General features: G+C 43.1%; 1 protein-coding gene across 1 annotated transcript in view; it reads right to left on the bottom strand.

Annotated features, from left to right (window-relative positions):
* FBRSL1 (fibrosin like 1) overlaps window positions 1–21,845 on the bottom strand; it is a 754,268-nt gene that overhangs the window by 35,295 nt on the left and 697,128 nt on the right. The window contains 4 exon segments of the mRNA XM_033174384.1: window positions 1,352–1,543; window positions 1,545–1,579; window positions 9,664–9,917; window positions 10,492–10,888. Of these exon segments, the coding sequence (XP_033030275.1) occupies window positions 1,352–1,543; window positions 1,545–1,579; window positions 9,664–9,917; window positions 10,492–10,888 (878 nt within the window).

The raw sequence follows: 21,845 nt of genomic DNA, 5'->3' as shown, positions 1-21,845 counted from the left end.
GAAACTGGCATGTATTTGTTGTGTCTTGAGTTGCCCAGTCAAATGTTGAGTTAGTGAGTGGGTGGTATAGCAATAGATGGCACTGATGCAAAAATATTGAAACCAAGCAGCACAGGCAAATTATTATGGCAAGGCAGGAGTCAGAATGATCAACCAGTGTGGCCATAGGTCTATTGTGCAATGATGTTGACCTCTCTTGTGTGTTAACAAAACAATAAACTTATTGCAATAAAAGCTATCTCCTGCCCTCTCAACTCTTACTTTCGTAGAAGATTCTTAGCTTTGCTGCAAGTCCTGCAAGATCTGCTCCTTGCTTTGCTGGCCTATTTCCACTTCGCCTGGGAAGGGTGGGGCATGACTGACCAGCTACAGCAACTGCTGCTTCTGCTTAAGGGGCCAGAGACCATCCTACCTGTGAGTCCTGCAGGACCTGCTGCTCAGGATGCTATTGTATGTGTGGGGGGGGTATTGTTAGGAGTTTTAGTTGGAGTCAAGATTTAATTTTGGATATATTGAATTTCTGCTGTTATGAACTATGTGGGGATTGTTTGATTTTACTGTATACCTACTGAGCTGTTTCCATTTATTGTTTGTGACTACAAAAATGTTGCATTCTTCTAATTACATAAATCTTTTCATGCCATAAGCCATTTTGAGGATGGTTTAACTATGGAAAGGTGGCATAAAAATACAGAGTGATGACGGAATTTTTACACCTTGCCCTTTCTGTCACAGTCAGACATGCTTATCTGTGGGGTGCCCTTCCCATCTTATTGTTATGATATAAGCAGTGCTTTTTTTCTAAAAAAAATGTTTAGGGGTACTCTCATTTTCCTACTCATATTGAAATACTGCCCCTCAATGAGGCCAAACGTAGATTCACAAAATGTTTAGGAGTATGCGTACTCCTGCATCTCCCCCAGAAAAAAAGCACTGGATATAAGAAACAATGCCCATGTTGCAATAAGTGTGTAAGATATATGAAATCATGCCTGTATGTTCCCTCCCCAATACATATGCCCAGATGCTATTATGTCAGCTGCCTGAAACACCTAAGAGGAGAAAAGCAGAAACTTGCATGACCACCCCACGTTACATGTCGCACCCCCTTCTCTAGAAACAGAGCTTGGCAAAAGGTTTGCAGAAAAGTAGCATTGTGGTGGAGCCCATTGAGAAGCAGCAGCAGGCTGCAACCTACAAAAACTTACTGTATTAAATACTAGTTTGAAAACAGTGCAACTGAAGGTGGCAACTTTAAACAAACGCATCCTTATGAGGATGCTCTCTTCACAGAAAAGTGTCCGTCTCAAAGAGCTGGTTGTTTTGGCCAGGTGTCTCTACTTATCCTCACATTTTGGGAGGGGGTACGCCCCAGGGGAGGTGCAGTGGGCGGCATCTGGGGCAGGCTGGATGGAAAATGGCTGAATGTGTGCTGGTGGGTGTGTTGGTGCTGGTGGGTGTGTTGGTGCTGGTGGAACTCCGCCCTCAGCAGCGGCACCGGGCCAAGAGAGGCACCGGTCCTGTCCGAACTCTGAACCAAAAAAACGATTATTCAGCTCTTGCCTGAGCAGCTCGTGATCTAGAAGAGGGAGAGAGAGAGAGGGAGAGGGGACGGGGAAAAAGACACAAGGGCACAACGGCCTGTGAGTTTCACAAAAGACGTAGAAGTAAAAGAGACAAGATATTCACCTGGCATTCCCTGTTTCTGCAGGTCATGCTGTGGTGGTTTTCTACGTGAGGACTCATTGGTGGAGGTAAGAGAGATGCCTGTGACAAAGTACCAATCAGAATCCCCGAATGAGGCTGGCAATACATGATTGGTTGGTTGAATGATATCAACAGGCTGGTATCTAAAGACAAGAGAGAACACCATGAGTCATCACAGCAGAAAACATACTGGGGCTTTATCAACAAACTGTCCCTTCCCCTGCCCTCCTCCCAGCCCAACAAACACTCATGATAGGATTTATTAGTTTTATAGGACCCTAACTGAGGGGTGGCGGGTGGGGTGTCAACAACTTTCCCCATCTTCCTTTCCACCCCACCAACATGTCTATCTCTACATTTAGAAACATTTCACACTGACATTTTCCATACACATATATAATCTCCACATAGCAAAACTCTCAAGCACACTGTCACTTATGAAGCAAAGGACCTGTAGTTTGTGTTCTGTGGATTTAAGGGCTGGAGGAACTGCTGAAAGATAATATTTTTTTTGTAAAAAAGAAAAGAAAAAGAAAACATGAATGCAAAGGTAGACCTTCCTTTTAAAAAAAACAAAAACACCCACAAAACTGTTCCCCACTATTGAACAGGTTCCCAGGGAAGCTTATAAAAAGTTAAAATTATAAATAATATAATAAAACACATAGGGATCAGGATTCAAAATTAGCAGGGTGCCAGGTGCATTTTGCGCCTAAAGATTCTCCATTTGTGAGCACCTCAAAAAGTCTGGGTGCCATATTTTTTTTTTGCGCCTGGCTGACACTCAAGGATTACTGAAATGTAGGTGCTCTGAAGCCTCAAACTATACATTAAGGATAGACAATATGTTAAGGAGTTTAACAATAAAGAGTAGAGTGTTTTGAAAACTGAAGTATGGTGCCAATATTTTTATTGTAAACGCCAAATTAAACATGTATTAACAATTTATGCTAAAAATGTGATATTAACATGTCACTTATGTGAATTGCGTATTAGTTAATGCTTATCAAAATAATAAATAGAATATGTTACCGGACCCCCCCCCCCCAAATGGTGAGTAGACATTCTGTTTTGGCGCCCACAACCCAGGTCCCAGAAAAGATTTGGCTCCCAGCTTTTCTATCACAGTTTCTAACATTGAAAGGGTGTATCCAATGTTAGAAAAGATTCACTGAAATTAATTGGCATGACTCACATGGGTCCACTAATTTACGATGGGTTGTGGGTCTACTCAGAGTAGAACTTAGTTGGATGCAGCCCACAAAAATATTTAACCAGTCTTCCGGGTTAAATTTGTCAATGTTATTTCAAGTCTTTTGCTGCCAAGCCATTCAATTAGTAAGGGAGACCAATTTACACCTATGAATTAAGCTTCCATTGGGCTCCTCTGGGAGGAAGGGTGGGATATAAATATAATAATAAATGAATACCACAATTTATTCCTTTAAAGCAGGGCTGGTGAACCTGTGGCCCTCCAGATGTTGCTGGATTACAACTCCCATTTTCCCTGATTTTTGGTCATGCTGACTGAGACTGATGGGAGTTGGGAGTCCAACAGTATCTGGAAGGCCTCGGGCTGCTTTAACGCTTGCAGTACTCAGTATGTGTCTGAGGTGTAAAACTCAAGAACAGGAGGCGCCCCCCCAAGCAAGTGGTGTTCCCCTAAAGGAAGTATTTAGCAATAATAATAAACAGTGGTCACTGTAAATTATGATAGTGAGGATAAGACCATTCGGTCTCAAGATCCAGGGTAAAAAAAACCCATTATAAACAGATAAAACCTAGTTTACAAGGGAAAAAACAAGAGCCAAATGAAATGTCACAACAAAGAGACTTTCTAGTAGCACCTTAGAGACCAACTGAGTTTGTTCCTGGTATGAGCTTTCGTGTGCATGCACACGAAAGCTCATACCAGGAACAAACTCAGGTGGTCTCTAGGTGCTACTAGAAAGAATTTTCGATTTTGTTTTGACTATGGCAGACCAACACGGCTACCCACCTGTAACAAAGAGACTGCTTAACTTAACCCAGGTCAACACAAATAGGTATACTGCAGGGGTAAGTGGGTGAAGGGAAATGAACACTCTCTACACTCCAGGAAGGTAAGTTATGGTTGGTGAGAGTGTTCAGTTTCCCCATACTCTGCTTTTGCTCTGTTTACTTACACGATTATTTATAACCTAACCAGGGGTCAGCAAACTTTTCAGCAGGGGGCTGGTTTCACTGTCCCCCAGACCTTGGGGGGGGCGGACTATATTTTGGGGAAAAAAAGAATGAATTCCAATGCCCCACAAATAACCCAGAGGTGTATTTTAAATAAAAGGACACATTCTACTCATGTAAAAACACACTGATTCCCGGACTGTCCGTGGGCCGGATTTAGAAGGCAATTGGGCCGGATCCAGCCCCCGGGCCTTAGTTTGCCTACCCATGGTCCTAACCTTTTATTTTTAAGGTCCTCTCCCCACCTGCTTATGTGTTACTGGGGTGAACTTGTTTACTATTTTTCTCTGAATGTATTGATTATTAACTTACATATAAAAATTGTGAGTGTGTGTGTGTGTTTAGTGGGGGGGGGATCTGTTTTAAGACACCGGATACTTCTGTTTAGATTAAAGATAATCCAATTTGTTTTTCTCCGTGGGGCATTGCCGGAGAGGAATGGATTTAAAAGTGGGCAGCTGGGTATCGAGTTTCCTTAAAAGACTTGGAGCTGGCCTGGTGGATCTGCACCTGACTCCAGACTTCAGTGTGACACAACAGCTTCGTCTTTATCAGCAAAGAGAACAAAAAGTGAGTGTGTCGGGTGGGGTGGGGGCACAAATAGCAGCAACTGCAGTGGCACAGCAGTTAAACCAAGGGATTGTAACAGGAATGCAACATGGCAGGGGGAACACAAACTGTCCATCTGTTATCTAAAGTGGCTGACAGTGGCTTCTTCAGAGACTGTTACCCTCACCTGCTGAACGGATTCCAGCCTTCTGTGCTGGAGCACATGCTCTGTTATCATTTTAACTAGTGGTGCCAGTGCTTGAACCATATGCAATGAACCCATGCATTCTACTTCTCCCTAAATACAGCAGTGGTTGTTGAGTATTGAGACTGGTAGGGCGGAAAGCAGGGAGGCTGAGGGCAGGTGGAGCCAGAGCTAATGACAACCAGAGCCAACGGTAATTCAAGCTTTATCCCCAACCTCTTTCCCGATGAGGGAGGTGTTATACAGGCAACACCGAGACTGAGGAGGAGGAGGAAGCTGCCTGAGAGCAGACAGAGGTTGGTGGGGAAGCCTCATTCACCCTAGTGGGCCAGCTCTCCACTAATTAGACATATTATCTTTCTGTATCCTTGCAACAGCTCTCTAAAACACATTAGTATCTCTATCTTCATACTGCACATACAGTCTGAGGCTTAGAGAGAGGGAACACCTAAGCAAACGTAGTGCATTCATGACTTTTTGGTCACAACTACAGACTAGAGACTTCCTGATTCCTACAACAGGTGTCAGGACTCTGGGCTTGAACTGGGGACATGAAGGTTGGGGGTTGGAACAAAGCCTATTGAGCTCCTGCAGAATATAAGAGCTTCAGGGGCTCCTTCATCACTAGAAAAGGAATGAGGGTGTGCAACACTGACCCCTGTGATTGGCCAGCAGTATGAAGCCTCTTGATTGGTCAGGCCTGGTTATAAATATTAGAAGAAACTTGTGTTGTTGACATTTTGGTTATTTCTGCTTGCTGAACTCCAGGCAACAACATATCCAGCTTGTACCTCAAGTGCACTTTAAAAGGTGAGCTTTAAAGCATTATTTAAATTAAATTAAAAGTAGTTATAAACTGTCCTTCCCCTGAAGGTTCCAGGACACAGAAACATTAAAATCCAAAAATCCTAAAAACAGCATGAAAAAAAACAAAATCAAAGGACTGCAGCACTGATCCCAAACATACAAATTTCCAGTAAACCTCCCCCCCCCCATCCCCAGGAAGGCCTGGATCTCCCCTGCAGATCTTAAAACTTGGAAAGGTCAGAATGGAAAGAGACACTCTCAGATATTTGGGGCCTAGCATCTATAATGTACAGCATAGGCATGTTCAACTAGGCCTGGAAAATAATAGGCAACCAATTCAATTATTTCAGAATTGATGTCATGCCCACTTACTCCCTGGCACCATATGCTGAACAAGCTGCAACTTAAGGACAGTTATCAAAGATTTATGCTGGGAGGGAAGGTTTGTGTTGGGGTGGGTGGGGCATAACCTCAGTTAAATATTTTTCAATAGATTTACTTGATTTTTTGGGGGGGTGAGGGGGGTAGCTGTCCTCCCTGCCTGTGCCTATGCCTCTCACAATAGCTCATTACTGCCCAGCACTGAAGTTAGCAGAGCATGGATAACTGTGGCTAGACTATCTCTGTCCAGGAATGGAGATAGCTGGCAGACCAGTTGTATCTGCAGAAAGGAACTTCTAGCCACAAAAGATACCTGGACTTCAAGTGACCTGGATGACTCAAGTACCCTCAAGGCTCCTGCTCCTTCAGGAGGAATCTGCCCCATTTAGAACAGGGTGCCCCACCAATTCCTAGACCCAAAAACTGCCAGGCCAGAGCACCTCTGTCTTGTCTGGATTCAGTTTCAATTGAGTGGCCCACGTCCAGCCCATTGCTGCCTCCAAACATTGGTTCACCCCCTGCATATAGATATTAGCATGACTCTTGTGGCTTTGGTCCAGCCCAGCTGCATGATAAAGGCTCGGTTCAGAAATCATGCCAAACCAAGGTATGAATTATAATCATACTATGTGTTAAGCAGTTAAGCCGTGGTTCACAGCTGCCTGTCTGCTTTTATATGCCGTCTGCTCAGTTTCTCAGGTTCATTTTTGTCTCTGTGATGTGCAGCAGCTCCCTGGGGTGGAGCCTTGGCCCTGACTGTGGTGGGTCAAAGGTTTGTGAATTCAGACATAACAGCAAACAAATGCATCTAAAGCAGCTTTGCTGATTAGATCCCTGTATGCCAAGAAACAGGCACAAACAGTGGAAGTTGCCCTGAGACTCTTCCAAATGAAAGTCCTTCCACTACTACTGGTGGGCATTGCTTTGGGTTCACGTAGAGACTTTGAAAGATTGGAATCTATCCAGTCGCAATTCCTTAGGGCCATTCTCAGGATCCCCCCTTCTGTTGCGGGCGCGGTCATGAGACTAGAGACCGGCTGCCAAGCCTTTAGGTATGTGGCCCTGAAGGCAAAATTATGGCTATGGCTCAAGTTATGCTTTAGACCGGTGGGTTTGGCCCCCCTGATACTGAAGGATAATTTTAAATCACCATGGGAAGGGGAGGTGGTGGAGGAAGTGCAGAAGTGCGGACTGTCCTCCCTTTATATAGAATCCATGACTTATACACATGCTAAAGCGGTGATTGCTCAGAGATTGGGGGATATCGCCAGACACAAGGACATAGCCCGCGTGAAACCTGGGATGTTTCTGGGGGAGCAGGTGTATCGGGTTGCACCAGCCCGTTACCTGGCAGATATCCACTATGTGGAATACCGCAGACTTCTCACTGCGGCCAGACTGAACGTTCTTGATTCGGCGGTTTTGAGGGGAAGATTTAGAGGAGTTCCATATGATCAGAGAACGTGCCATTGTGCTTTAGGAGAGGTAGAATCCACAGAACACATTCTACTGAGTTGTCCCTTTTATAACGATTTAAGGCAGTATCTCATAGCCCCATATTTATCTCAGTTTAGCTCTCGATTAAGAGAAAGGCAGGTAGCATATCTGCTGAATAAGCCCACTGGGAAAATAGCCTTATCTGTGGCTAAATTCCTCTTCCTGGCGCTCAAGTGTCGGAAGCGCAAAATCGAATGTCTCGATGTGGGCTATCTGTATGAGGTTTACTAGTGCTGTCCTATTTTTAATTGTGTATCCCTCTGATGTTTTTAGTTCAATAATTTTGTATTGAGAAATGTTTTTCTTCTTTCTGACTATCGGTCGAATAAAGGATTTGGATGTATGTATGCAAACCTCAGTTAGCACAATCAAGTTACTCCAGCTTCTCAATCTCTGGAATCTTGGACAACAGCTTGAAGCCAGTTCCTTGATCAGATGGTTTAGCCTAAATCAATATTTGGCCAGTTCCATTTCCCTTTTCACACGTTTTACGTTTGCAACTTTCCAAAAGGGAAATACAGGACAAAATGGAAGGCATCACTGCTTTCAACAGCTAGAAATCCCCCACCCTCTTTCTCGTTTGTTAATTGGATTTTGTAGGAAACAGAAAGGGGGTGCTGGTGTAAATGTGTGTCCGCTTTAATCCCTGTTGGGTTAGTTACAGAGTCAAATGCCAGATCAAAAAGGGTGAAAGCACCACAGAAATCTCCAGCTGCCACAGGAACAGCTGTGGGCAAATGAGAAAACTAAACGGTGTGTTTCAGAGGCTGAATAAGAAATGTATGTATATTTAAGGATATACAGGGAACTTCTCAAATGGAGCTAAGAAAAAAAATAAAGGTTATTAACAATCTGTGATTGCTAGGCTCCCTGCCCCCTTCAGAAAGTGTCCTGATATGTAGGGGGGATTATCTGAAGAAAATGGCACAGGACATTACTACATACATATAGAAGATGGAATCTATTTGTCTTTTGCTGGTAGGATTATTGTCTGCTATCCTGGGTTTTAATAGGAGAGTCTTGCTTGCTCAGCTGTGCCTATACTTCAGGGTTTTCCCAGATGCAAATTCCTTCTTCCCTCCTTAGTGGAAGGAATGTCTCACAGGACAATGCACCCTCTGCTCCTTTCCCCAACTGGAACTTCTTCCAGAATCTGTTCTGCAACTGAAAACGTATTGCAAAGAGCACTGCAGCTCTCTTTTGTGTGATGGTGAAGCAACAAGTGAATGCAAAGAGCAAAATTACTGATGAACACTCTTGAGAAAAGACATCAATAAGAAGTATGTTTGGGAAATGTGGGGATGTTTCCAAAGAAATGTTGTGCACCCAACACCAGGAGTGGGACAACAAGATAAGGTCTTCTTGTTGCTGGTGGCTGCCCAGTGCACTGACCCATGACAGGGCTTTTTCAGTGGTGGCCTCCCAGTTGTGAAATGCCCTCCCTGGTGGTGTAGGAGGCTTCAGTATTTGATTCATGTGCAGTTCAGGAAGGGACATAAGCTTGCTGCTAGAGACCATGTGTGCCTGCAGAAGGTCTCAGGTTCAATACCTGGAATCTCCAGTTAAAACAATCAGGGAGCAGATGACAGGAAAGGCATCTCTTTGCCGGAGACCCTGGAGAAGCATTGGCACTTGGAGGAGACAATCTCAGGCTAGATGACAACTAGGCTGACCTGGTGCAAGACAGCATGCTCTGCATTTCTGTCTTCTCTTTTCATTTTTCCCTCCCATATTTTTGAGCCACTTCTAATCGTAACCATCACACACACACACACACACACACACACACACACACACACACACAATTTCAACAAAAAGATAAACACTTCTATTTGAAAAGGCTTACTTTCATTTGTTTCTTTTTGCCCCACTGTAACATTTAGAGCAGGGATAGCCAACATGGTGCCCTCCACATGTTGTAGAATGCAACTCCCATCAGCCCCAGACGACATGGCCATCTGTCAGGAGCTGTGGAAGTCATAGTCCAAAACAACAGGAGGGCACCCCCTGATTTAGGGGGATGACTTCAGCTTGAATTCCTATCATTCTCCAGAAGGAGATGTTCTCCAGTTCACAGGCAACGTACAGAGCGAATACTTGTCTTGGAGGTCTAGTTTAGTATCTGTTACCAGTTACAATCATATACCTGTTGCTTTCAAAAGACCACCTGAGCAGGTGGTTTCCTTTTGATTTTGCCTCACCTTAACCACATCCTGCAAGGAATGGGTTTTACAGAGCATGACAAGGGGAATCAATCTCAGTGCAAAACCCAGATGAGGGATGATAGGACCTACCTGCGGGGTGACCAGGGATCACAAGGCTGTTGGTGGGTAACGCTGGAGGAGGTGGCAGCGTAGGAGGGGTGGCAAACATGGCCGGATGGTGCTGGTGTTGGGACTGCGATCTGAGAGGGAAATGCGAGGCAGCAAGGTTAGAGATGGAGAGGGGTAAAGCTGGGCCGGAGGAATGATGGGGAGGGATCTGAGGGGAGATGGGGAGGTGTTTCGGAAGGCTAATACTTGTTGCACTGCTGGCGCTGCTGCTTCTACTGTGGAAATAAAAAAAAAATGCAGGGAGTGGGGAGAGAAAGTGTCATTAGAAAGGCTGCAGAACTGCAAAATAACCAAAGCATTTGTAAAAGTGTCCCAGCAAAAACACTGTCAAAAATATTTTGACCCATCTACTATCCAGCAGAGATCCCAAGGGATGTTCCCAATCTGAGCTAGGGTAGCAACCCCTGAATGACATTCAATTTCATTTTCACATAAGCTATCACTGGGCTTCTCCTCCCTCTTCAATATGTCTTGAGATATTCCCTGCCCACCCCAGCGTCTTCTAATACACTTTTCAGCCACAGTATCCTAAATCTCCTGTTGTTAAAGACTACTGCAAACCAATCCTCATTGTCTCCTTCTGAAATAATTGCAAGCATGAACAAAATGGGAATTGACCCATATCACAACAATATGTGGCCCTGCAGATATTGCTGGACTACAACTCCCATCATCTTTCAACACTGAACACACTGGCTGGGGCTGATGGGACTTGGAGTCCATAGGTTCCCCATCACTGCACTAGAAGATTATAGAGATCAGAGCACTAAATGAACATGCTCTACCTACCTGATATTATTGAGTCCGTTGTGGGCCACCTGGTGAAGCCCTGGGTAACTGAGAGGAGGGGGGATGTGGCTTGGAGGTTGGGTCCGGAGCTCAGGCAGCAGCTGGGGCTGTGACTGAGGTCGAGGTTGAGGTTGCGACTGAGGCCGAGGCTGTGGCTGAGGGGTGAGTCTTGGTGGTGCTGGTGCTGAGATCAATGGCTCTTTCTTCAACAGTGGGCTTGCCCGAGCACTCGACGTGGGCGCAGAGGAGGTGGAAGTCACTACGACAGTGTTCGGCGGGGGGCTGTGGATTGGCAGCACAAAGGGCACGTCAGTGCTCAGTTCCTGGCTGCGCTCCAGCCCGGACACCTTGGGGATGCTCCCTGCTTTCGCTTCGGCCTTGTCATTCAAGGCTGCACCTTCAAGAACAAGGAACAAGGCAAAAGTTATGTGGTAAAACATCCTGATGATGCAATTGGGTCTCAGCATGGAGGTGGAAAGGATTTAAAGCGTATTGTCTAGCAGTAGGATGTTGCTATTTACCTCCAAGACTATCTCAAGGGCATGAATTCTGGATTTACATGGCTGTTTTTTCCATTGACACAGAGGTTTTTTTTTATTCAATTGCAGCATCCCTTGTTGTCCCCTAAAACTGAGGTATAGAACAAGAAGCTGGCTCAAGTTTCCCTCGGTTGGGGATGGGGACTCTTTTCCCTGCTGCACCTCTTATGGTTGGATCAAGTGGTTCTAAGCAACTGGAAAGAAGCAAGTTCTTCCTTCAACAGGAGGACGGCAGAAGAAATGGTTTAAACTGACATTATATTAACTGTCACAGATTCTTTTATAGTAAGAAATTCACTGGAGAACTGGTACCATTCCTTAGATAATGGAATACAACCAATCTATTTGAAAATGTAAGTCAAGATTTGCTCAATGTGGTATATAATGCTGATTATGTTAAACAGATTATAGGAGATAATTCTGATGATTACTAGTTCTTTGAATTCAATTTGATAGCTACTCTTTTAAAAAAATAAATAATAATAATAAAACGGCCATTTGTTAGACATCATAACTGTTACCCTTCATATGTTTTTTAATTAGACATTATATAACTGCACAGTTCCCCTTTCCCATACCACCATGGTTGAATTTTCCAAAACTGGTTTTTAGTATCTCTTCAGTGAGACTAACATTCTATTTTAGATTTCACTTGTGACAACGCTGCCTCACCAGGTCTACCACCAAATTCCATTTTCGGTAGAAATAAGTAGCAGCACTAGACAAGCCACACATAACCTTTCCATCAGGAATGCCCACTGCTCTTCTAGACATTGTGCTGTGTTAGTGTCAGTAATGCTCACATTTACCTTGGATTTTTGCACCCACCAATAAAGTGCATTTTATTAAAACGTACAGTTCTGGTCTTGATAATAAATATAAATGGCACCAAGGACACTTTGTTTGGCTGGCCCTTCAAAAGCTGTAATTTTTAAAAAAAGAATCTGTATGTAATATATCAAACTTCAGTGGCATGGTAACTAGCAGCTACATAAATGTATTTTTCCAGCAAACATTTTCTTGATGTAAATACTCATTCAGCTATGGCCACAATGAGCCAGACTTATTCAGTGAACCAAAGATTGGACCTTGCCTGAACTCCCACATTAGCCAAGGAATACTTTGGAATACTCAGTCTTGGTTCCCAACCTGTAAAATGGGAATTTAAAGACCCACTCCTTAAATTTGTGGTGTTGATAAATGAGATTATGCCTAGTTCCTCCTGGGTATGGGGACTCTCCTAATTTGCACCATCTGAATCAATTCACACACTGAAATAATAGAATAGTAAAATTGGAAGGGACCTTGAGGGTCATCTAGTCCAACTCCTTGCAATGCAGGAATCTCATGTGAAATTTCCACACCTCAAATTTTGTGTTGTTTTTCTTCAACTTAAAAAGTATATATTAGGGGGAAATGCATTAAGCAATGTGTATGATTTATTTATGTTCATAATTTTTTTTTATATACTGCTGTATCATAAAAATAAAGCACAGCAGTTTACAACAATATAAAAACTTATGGACCTAAAACATTTTTTTGCGGGGGTGGGGGTGGGGGGTGGTACAGATAAGGAAATTAGAGAACTAAATTTTAGACTGGAAAAATGAGAAGCCAAATCTGAAACATTCGTCCATCCATCTGTCCTTGTGACTGTAGGTGCAATATGACACAATGTTCTTCCCTAAAAGGTGACATTTTTGTTCAATCACAGCATCCTTCCTCCACACAAAAAACACTTAGAAAACGAGCAAGTTGTGGAGAAGGCAAGGCAAGAACCAGTCTTGCTACAGCAACCGTTTATCTGGTATGTATCACCATTCAGACAGTTATGTGAGCTCCTGCCTGCTGTCTGAACTGGGAAAACTCAGACACCATTTTCCTACCTCAGCAACAAATAGACCAAACACTATGATTGAAAAAAACAGATTTAAATGATTCATTAAAAATTCAGTGGTGCCTATTTGGGTGGTTTGAGAATGGTGCTGTACAAGAAGAGTAGCCATGTACAGTAATGTAGCTTTAATAATCTCTAATACTTTGGGGGATCCAGAAGCATGCCAACAGCTGTAATAGAAGGTCCCTTGAAAGTAACGGTAACACAGTCTCTTGGGAAGTGTTTATCCCTTATTTTAACTTTGCCAATCATGCAACCCACACTCACAGATATCAGGCTGCTGTATCTTGATGGGTACCTATCTGGTGTCTTACTGTTACCACCTGTCATTGGCACTCTCTAACAGTTCCACTTGAGAACTGAAGGTGGAGGTTGAGCATGATTCAATGTGGCTAACGCCATTTCACAAAACCACTGCAGCTATCAGTAAAGACTTGCTACAAATGAATCGGCATAAGCATTCCACATGGAAAACCTGATGAGCCATTTTTCACTGATGTGACAAGAGTCCCAGAACAAGTGAAATTACCATAAAGAAGAGAGGGCCTCTGGGCATGTTCCTTCATGATTTGATAAGCACAGGCAATGCTAATGCATAGGAAGCTGCCTTATACAGAGTCAACGCATCGGTCCATCTGACTTAGTATCAGCTACACCAGCAGTTCTCAAGCTTCCTATTTTCCTTGAAAATGGCTGAGGGCCTCAGCAGACCACTTAACAAACTCTGCGTCAGATGTTGACCTTTGGCCCCTGATATAAACAACCATGATATTCACCACCCTATACTGGAACATTCCAATGATAGAAATGTGTTTATTTTTACCAAGTTCTAGAGTAGTTAATTTTCATGCCTCATGATAACAGGCTGAGCCAATTTGCCTAAGACTCAACAGTCAGCTCCAATATTTCAACCTTAATTAAAGCTGAACTCACGTCAGCTTAGCTCTTTCCTTCACAGAGTAGCTGACATTTACAATGATTTGTGTATCTGCTGAGCCACACTGACGGCTAGATCGCATTAGCCCTTTCCCACTCCCCCCACAACCAGACACAACATTGCCCCCCCCCACTTTTTTTAGCATGCTGACTTTGCTTGTTTTCTAACTAGAATCCCAGGATGCAAAACGTTCCTTAACAAAGGGCATAACAGCCTCTCATTATAGAAACATTTGTGTACAACAGCCTGGGAGGTATCCATCACACAGTCTTACGTGATCCTGCCTCTTTTTATTGCAATATCTGAACACTTCCAAACCATTAATGCATTTGTCCTTGTGACACTCCTGTAAGGCATAAAAGGGCTATAATTCTTATTGTACACATGGGAGAACAATGGCATACAAGGCCATCTCATCCGCTGCATGAATGGGGCCTATGTCCTGGGTGCTAGCCTTGAGACGGATGCCCATATATCATAATTTATTAGACGTGGTTTGCTGTATTTCCTGAATAAGGCTGAAACCGCAGCAGCACTCCTCCTAAGTACTTTACTCCTTAGATAAGGGCACCAGCATGGAAAATGAAAGATGGAGACGAAATGAAGACCAGGAGCCAAGCCGTACACAGCCAAGAGTGGAAGGATGAGTGGCAGGACCATTGCGAAGAAGATAGCGCTGTAGACCAGGTCCCATCAAGCATCCAATGAGCAACAGCATGCATCGCATGAAAGACAAAGACTAAATTGTTGGAGTTGAGCCTGCATCCAGTTCCAATAGGAAACAACGGGGGGGGGGGCACCCATAAGTCTCCCAGTGGCTTTATACCTATTCACAAAAACCCCACACACCAAAACAATAATAAAATAATGCAGCAGTTAAGATAAAAGCATGCCAATGCATAAACACAACAATGCATAAAAAGTCAGCATTTAAACCAGTTGCAACACGTCGTTAAGTGCAACTGAGCAGACAATATGGAGGGGAAAGGCAACCAATGCCAGAACTTAAATTATGCCACTAAAAACCCAGGTAAACAGGGCAGATTTTCCCCAGTCCAAAGAAAGGTAAGACAGAGAAGGCACCAGAGGATAGGGATGGAATTTTCTAGAAATCTCAGTGTTGGACTTATGCACACAGATTCTTTTTCCAGTTCATGTCTCACTCCCTAATCTGGATGAAAAGAGGGTTGTTTTCTAACCAGCTCCACTAAAAATAGGAACATTATTTGGATATAATTTTGTATATACATGTAAATATATACAATAATGTTTATGAAAGCCAGTGTGGTGTAGTAGTTAAGAGCAGTAGACTCATAATCTGGTGAACCGGGTTTGCTTCCTCGCTCCTCCACATGCAGCTGCTGGGTGACCTGGGGCTAGTCACACTTCTCTGAAGTCTCTCAGCCCCACTCACCTTACAGAGGGTGAGGAAGGGAAAGGAGAATGTTAGCCGCTTTGAGACTCCTTAGGGTAGTGATAAAGCAGGATATCAAATCCAAACTCTTCTTCTTCTTCTTCTTCTTCTTCTTCTTCTTCTTCTTCTTCTTCTTCTTCTTCTTCTTCTTCTATGTATAATACGTATGCAATGCTCAGCTGGGTTGTAACTGCTGAATTCCATATATAAAGTCATTTAAAACAGATTCCTTTCCCATCCCTACTAGGGAATCTAGAGAATTTCATTAACAGAGTGCCACCACAGAAAATGTAATACAGTGGACCCTCGGGTTACGTTCCCTTTGGGTAATGTAACTTTCGGAATTCAAATGCGTCAAACCCGGAAGTGGGTTTGTCGTGCGTGTGCAGAAGCGCTCTGCGGCATTGCGTGCGTGCGCAGAAGCGGTCCTCCGGTTACGGAATTTTTGGGATACGGCTGGGCCTCTGGAACAGATCCCATTTGTAACTGGAGGTACCACTGTATCCCCCTGGTTGTCACCTAATTTTCACAGGTGATGGCACCTAGAGATTTCAGCTGCTGGGGAGGCTCATATGGGATGCAGCTTTGTAGTCAAAGCTAAGGAACTTCAGTCCTGTAAATTGCCTATGTAGCAGAGTGCACGGGAATCACATGTGCTAGCTCCTCAGAAGAACAGTGGGGTTCAATAAAATAAACAAATGTCTACTATCCCTACTGATAAGGTCTGCAGCCAACCTATGGCTTAGCCCAAGAGTGTGTGCATAAATATTGTGCTGCAATGAGGAACATGCTGCCTCCTTTTGCAGTGCCTCTGAACATTGGAAGCTGCCTTCTATCAAGTCAAATTATTGGTTCATTTGGCTCACTGTAGGCCTTACGCTTTTGCAAAATGCCCCGAAGTCAAGATCCTTGGCTTGACTTGTCTGAACAGAAATAATGAACAAAAACTATTATCCTAACTTAGAAGTGCACAAAGCGGATTATGCTATTACTTTCAAGGACATTCAGTAACTCTGATTTAAGATTCCACAGATTTGTGAGCGGAGGATGGACGCTAGCTAGCCTGTTAGGCTGACTTCTCAGCAGAAAGCAAAATCTTCAAGGGCTTAGCTCAGTCTAAAGGAAAACTGCTGAGTGCAGCTGATGGGAAATCAACTTGGGGTATTTAAAACTGGCTCTAAACTTTACATGCAGAGAGAAAGCAGCACAAATCTTTCTCTGCCACTGGTACCCCCTCTTGCCACTCTTAACTGATATGCGCCAACATGTCATACACACCAGTAGACTGAGCGCAGTGCCCCTCCCAGAAAAGGGCCTGACACAAATTAAACCTGTTCTGTTACAGGAATTTGCTTCAAAGCTGATTAAGTGTTGCTCAAGTGCAAGAGATTAAAATCCACAAAAGCCGCTCTTTGAGTACTCCAGTATGCAGTTGCTGAGTTATGCAAACAGCACGGGGGGGGGGGATCACTTCCAGACCTGCAGCCCTTTCTCCCTCTCACTCACTTGGGAAGTGCATGTTCTTTGCAATCTGTTCATCAATGCATAAAAAATCGTGATCGGAAAGAATCAAATATTTTCTTCTTTGTTTCTTGATAAAAGGAAAAGCTATGCATTTGCGTCCCCCTGCATTGCACAGCCTTTTACTCACTATAATGTGTGTGTGGCCTTCGCCCCTTCATTAAAACTACTGTAGCTGCAGCACACATCTACCGTGTTTCTCCTAAAATAAGACACCGTCTTATATTTTTTTCCCCTCAACAAAACACAGGATGGCTTATTTTCAGGGGATGTCTTATTTTAACCGCGTCGCATCAGTACGCTGCATAGCCACGCCTCTCCAGGCTGTTTTAATGGGAGGTACCACGTCACTATGGCTTATTTTCAGGGTATGGCTTATATTTCGTAAATGCATAGAAATCCTGCTATGGCTTATTTTATGGCTATGTCTTATTTTAGGAGAAACATGGTAATAATGGATTACACTGATGTTAGTACTAGATAGCCAAAGAAAAAAGCAGGCTGTGGCATGACCACTGTCATATGTTTTGAGAAGACTCCCTGCCCTTTGCCCTGGGTGACTTTGAAATTTATAGCTTCTGACACACTATGCCTTACTATAAAGAAATACTGGAGCTCATAAGGAAGACCCTATCAGTTGGTCAAAGAATGGGCCCAGGTTTGAAGAAGGTATAGGCAAGGTGCCCTTTGGTGCCTCCCAATGTTTATCAGGGTGGAGAGGGCAGATGTGGATGTATGGCAGTGGGCACAAGTAGGATGTATGGTGATGAAACAGTGTATCTTCAGCCTGGCACTATAAAGAGAATTAAGTGGTTAATTCCCAATGCTTCTTGGTCATGGCCCTGATATGGTGTCTGCCAGGAGTAAAGCTCAGTGGCATGGTGGTTAATGAAGACTATAGCCACATCTGCCTGGCTTGGTGTTTCTTTTCACAGAGATGGGCCACCATGCTACATGCTGGACTGGATCAACTTTAGGGAAGGACTCATAGCTCAATACTGGAACTATGCCTCGCGTACAGAATGCTTCAGGCATACTTCTCATCATCTCCTATTTAAAGGGATCTCAAGTAGGACAAATGGGAAAGAGTGAGATCTTGGAGAACTATTGCAAGTCAGAATACCAAATATTGGACTAGGTGGATCAATGGTCTGATTCAGTGTTGTTGTAGCTGCCAATATTTATTTGCTTTCCCCCTACAGAAGTGACTCAGAGCAACTTACAGTGTAAAAACAAACACTAAAATCAAGTGTAACAAGAATAAACTAAGAAGCTAAAATACAGTATAAGGCAGCTTCCTATATTCTCTCAGAGTAAGGGACATGCTTGTTATTTAATGACTTGCTGAAACTTTGCATTATTTTCTTTTTAAAATGTATTTACTTTAAGACCACTCTTCCATAACAAAATGCCAAAAGTAGCATATTTTTCTCAATGTTTATTGAGGAATTAACCAAACATGGCAGTCACTTTTTATTGCCCAAGTTATGCAGCTGGATTTTTAAAAAAACTTTCCTTTAATCATTGGAGATGTTTGAGAAATGTCCAAATAATACGACATCTGGAGTACCATGACCCTTTTGCATTTAGGCAAAATGACAAGTACAACACTAATCTTTCTGGGAAGCAAAAGAGAGCAGCTGCCTTTTGTTGGAGATTTTGGAGGGGGTATCACTTTTTCCTTAACTCCAACCCCCATCTCTATATTGCGTTTTAAAATCAATGTCACTCAAAAGCAGAAAAGGGCAAACGTGTGTGTAATTTTGGCTTTTCCCTTCCAGTGCAAAAAGGCTGATACTGGAAAAGCAGAGGTACAGTGGTATCTCAGGTTAAGTACTTAATTTGTTCTGGAGGTCCGTTCTTAACCTGAAACTGTTCTTAACCTGAAGCACCACTTTAGCTAATGGGGCCTCCCGCTGCTGCTGCCAGAGCACGATTTCTGTTCTTATCCTGAAGCAAAGTTCTTAACCTGAAGCGTTAGCGGAGTATGTAACCTGAAGCGTATGTAACCCGAGGTACCACTGTATCTTAATTTTTGAAAATCATTCTTTATCTCATTTAGGTATAGCTCCAGTCGTAGACAGAACAATAACCACTATTAATGTGAAGGTTCTAATTTCCCTTGAATGGTTTTGTTATTTCATAGACTCAAAGAGGGTTATCTAGTCGAACCTCCTGCAATGCAGGAATCTCAACTAAAGCATCCAATACAGATGGCCATCCCACCTCTGCTTAAAAACCTCCAAGGAAGGGGAGTCCACAACTTCCCGAGAGAGACTGTTCCACTGTTGAACAGCTCTTATTGTCCGAAAGTTTGGTGTTTTTTTTTTGGTATGTTTAGTCAGAATCACCTTACTTGCAATTTGAAGCCATTGGTTCAAGTCTTGCCCTCCAGAGCAGGAGAAAGCAAGCTTGTTCCCTCTTCCATGTGACAGTCCTTTAGATATTTGAAGATGGCTATCATATCTCCTCTCAGTCTCCTCTTATCCAGGCTAAATATGCCCAGCTCTTGCAACCATTCTTCATAAAGCTTGGTTTCCAGACCCTTGATCATATTGGTTGTCCTCCACTGCACATGTTCCAGTTTGTCAATATCATTCTTACGCAATTGTGGTGCACAGAACTGGACAAAGAACTCCAGGTGTAAGTCTCACCAAGGCAGAATAGAGTAGGACAATTACTGGCAAGTCAGGTGCCCCCCATGTTATATTTGTGCTGCTGACTCATCCTGTCTAAGTGTAGAACCTGGCATTTGTCCCTATTGAAATTCATTTTGTTAGTTTGGGCCCAGTTCTTCAATCTGTTAAAATCATCTTGAATCCCGATTCCATCTTTCTGCTACATTGGCTACCCCTCCCAGCTTAGTGTCATCTAGATATTTGACAAGCACCCCTTCAATTCCTTTATCTAAGTCCAATAATTAGGGGTCAGTTTAATAAAATGATCAAGCAAGTGAGCCAAGCCAAACTAAGCAAGCAAACCTGCTCATCAGACCCTTTTGGATAACCCATGTAAATCTTCCAAATAGTGATTGAAAGACTGATTTTGAATGTGAGAGGCTGGTTTCATAGCAGGCATTAGAACCGGTGGTCAAGGGGAAGGGCTGTAAATCAATGGCAGAACATCTGCTCTGGAATCAGGTGGTGGATCCCTGGCATCTCCAGATAGGGCTGGGAGAGACACCTGTCTGCAATCCTGCCAGTCACTGTAAACAATACTGAGTCTGATGGACCTATGATCTGACTCAGTATATGGCAATTTCCTGTAGTCCTATAAACTTTGCATGCATGAACAGCAGTAAAGGTAAGTGCACAATATTCTGCTAATGACACCTATTTCCCCCAAGGAAGGTCAAACTCGCCACTGCAATTGTGGTTTCATCCTCCAACACTTGAAACACCCCAATTCTAATACACTACCGAAGTCCCTCCTCAGACCGTTGCACGTTCCTGAAACCTCTTATTTGCTTGTTGTTTGCTGTATTTGTTCATTCTACAACAGACTGTTCATCAAAGTCTGAAGAGAAAGTGCTTGCTTTTTCTGGCTATACTTGAGAAAGACATTCAATATGTTATCAGCAATTTAAAATATACCTTGGAAGCTGCAGTGTGTAAAATTAACTTCTAGAGAGCCTGGGACAGAGGGGAGATGAACCCTGAAGAATGAAAACATTAAGCACTCACACTAAACATTTTTGCAAGTCAGCCCGCAAAGACAAAAATATGGATAGTAGTTTACCAGGAACAGGTGCCAGATAATAGGATAGTTTCTGGAAAATATGGACAGTTGGATCATAGGAGCTGTAGCCAATGCTAGTCCTACTCAGAGTAAACTCACTGAAATTGATGCACACAACTAATTTAGGCACATTCATTTCAATGGGTCTACTCTAAGTAGATCTCAGTTGGATACATCCCTATGCTTACATGTACTCCACAACCATTTAGGTATCAAACAACATTCAGCACCTTACATCTTGAAAACAAAACAAACATTGAATCACAATTTGAAGGCAAGGGCGCTTTGCAACTCCTAGCGTCACCAGATCCAAACTTAGGCCTTTCCTAGCATTTTGTTTTTTTGCTTTTTGCTGCTCTCTTTTTCAACAGAAAGCTCCTTCCGCAAGGACTTGGATCCAGCCTCTCTCACTTCAGTTTGTTGGTACGGAGCTGTCTGTCAAGTCAAATCGTCTTGCAACAATCTAAAACACCCTCAGAACAGCTGCCACTGTCAATTATTCTCTCCGACAGCCTTGACTATCAGGAAAAGAACTGGAGCGAGCACTTGCCAGTTTTAATAAACTGTGTTGCCCAAGTCATTTAACCTGCTAGATTGCTGTACGCTGGGGCTGTAACAAGCCTTCAAGCTTCTTGAGGAAAGGAACCGTGGCAAAGGGCTGGCAGCTTGGTCCTTGGAATCTGCTTCCAAGTGCACCCATTTTCTTTCTCTTCGGAGGCACCCAGGTTTTGAAAAAGCATAATTTCAAGACTTCTGCACAGTGTTTTGTGATGCGAAAGTGGCTACCGTTTATCTCTATTACATCTGCACCTTCCCCTTCCTCTCAGTAGCTCAGAGCAGTATTTTAGCCTGAAAACCACTCTCTGAGGTGGGTTAGAATGAGTGAGTGTGATTTGCCCAAGGCCACCCAGGGAGCTTAATAGCCAAGTACAATTTAAAGTTGAGTTTTTCAACACTCTAGCCAGTACCCCATACTGGTTTTCAAAACAGCTTTCAAAATCACCTAAGTGAATTAGGACCCTGAGTCTGCATGCTTCAAAAGACTGTATTTTTGAATTACCCCATTCACTTAAATGACACTATGTAGGAGCATGTGGTTTTTGGAGAAACACACTAGATTTTAAATTAAGGCCACAAACTTTACTTACATAATTGCTAAATCAATTAAAATCCTTTTAAGGTTTTGGTGTATTAGATAAATTAAACCAATTTAAAGTTTACTAAAAGCATACCTGATTCAGACAATTCCTCCTCCTTAAGAAACAAAAAATTATTATTATTTTTTTAAATTAAAAATGAAATCTGCAG

Source organism: Lacerta agilis, chromosome 17 (assembly GCF_009819535.1).
Source record: "Lacerta agilis isolate rLacAgi1 chromosome 17, rLacAgi1.pri, whole genome shotgun sequence".
Classification (NCBI taxonomy): Eukaryota; Metazoa; Chordata; class Lepidosauria; order Squamata; family Lacertidae; genus Lacerta; species Lacerta agilis.
Note: the sequence above shows the minus strand (reverse complement) of the source record. Positions and strands in the feature narration are given on the sequence as shown.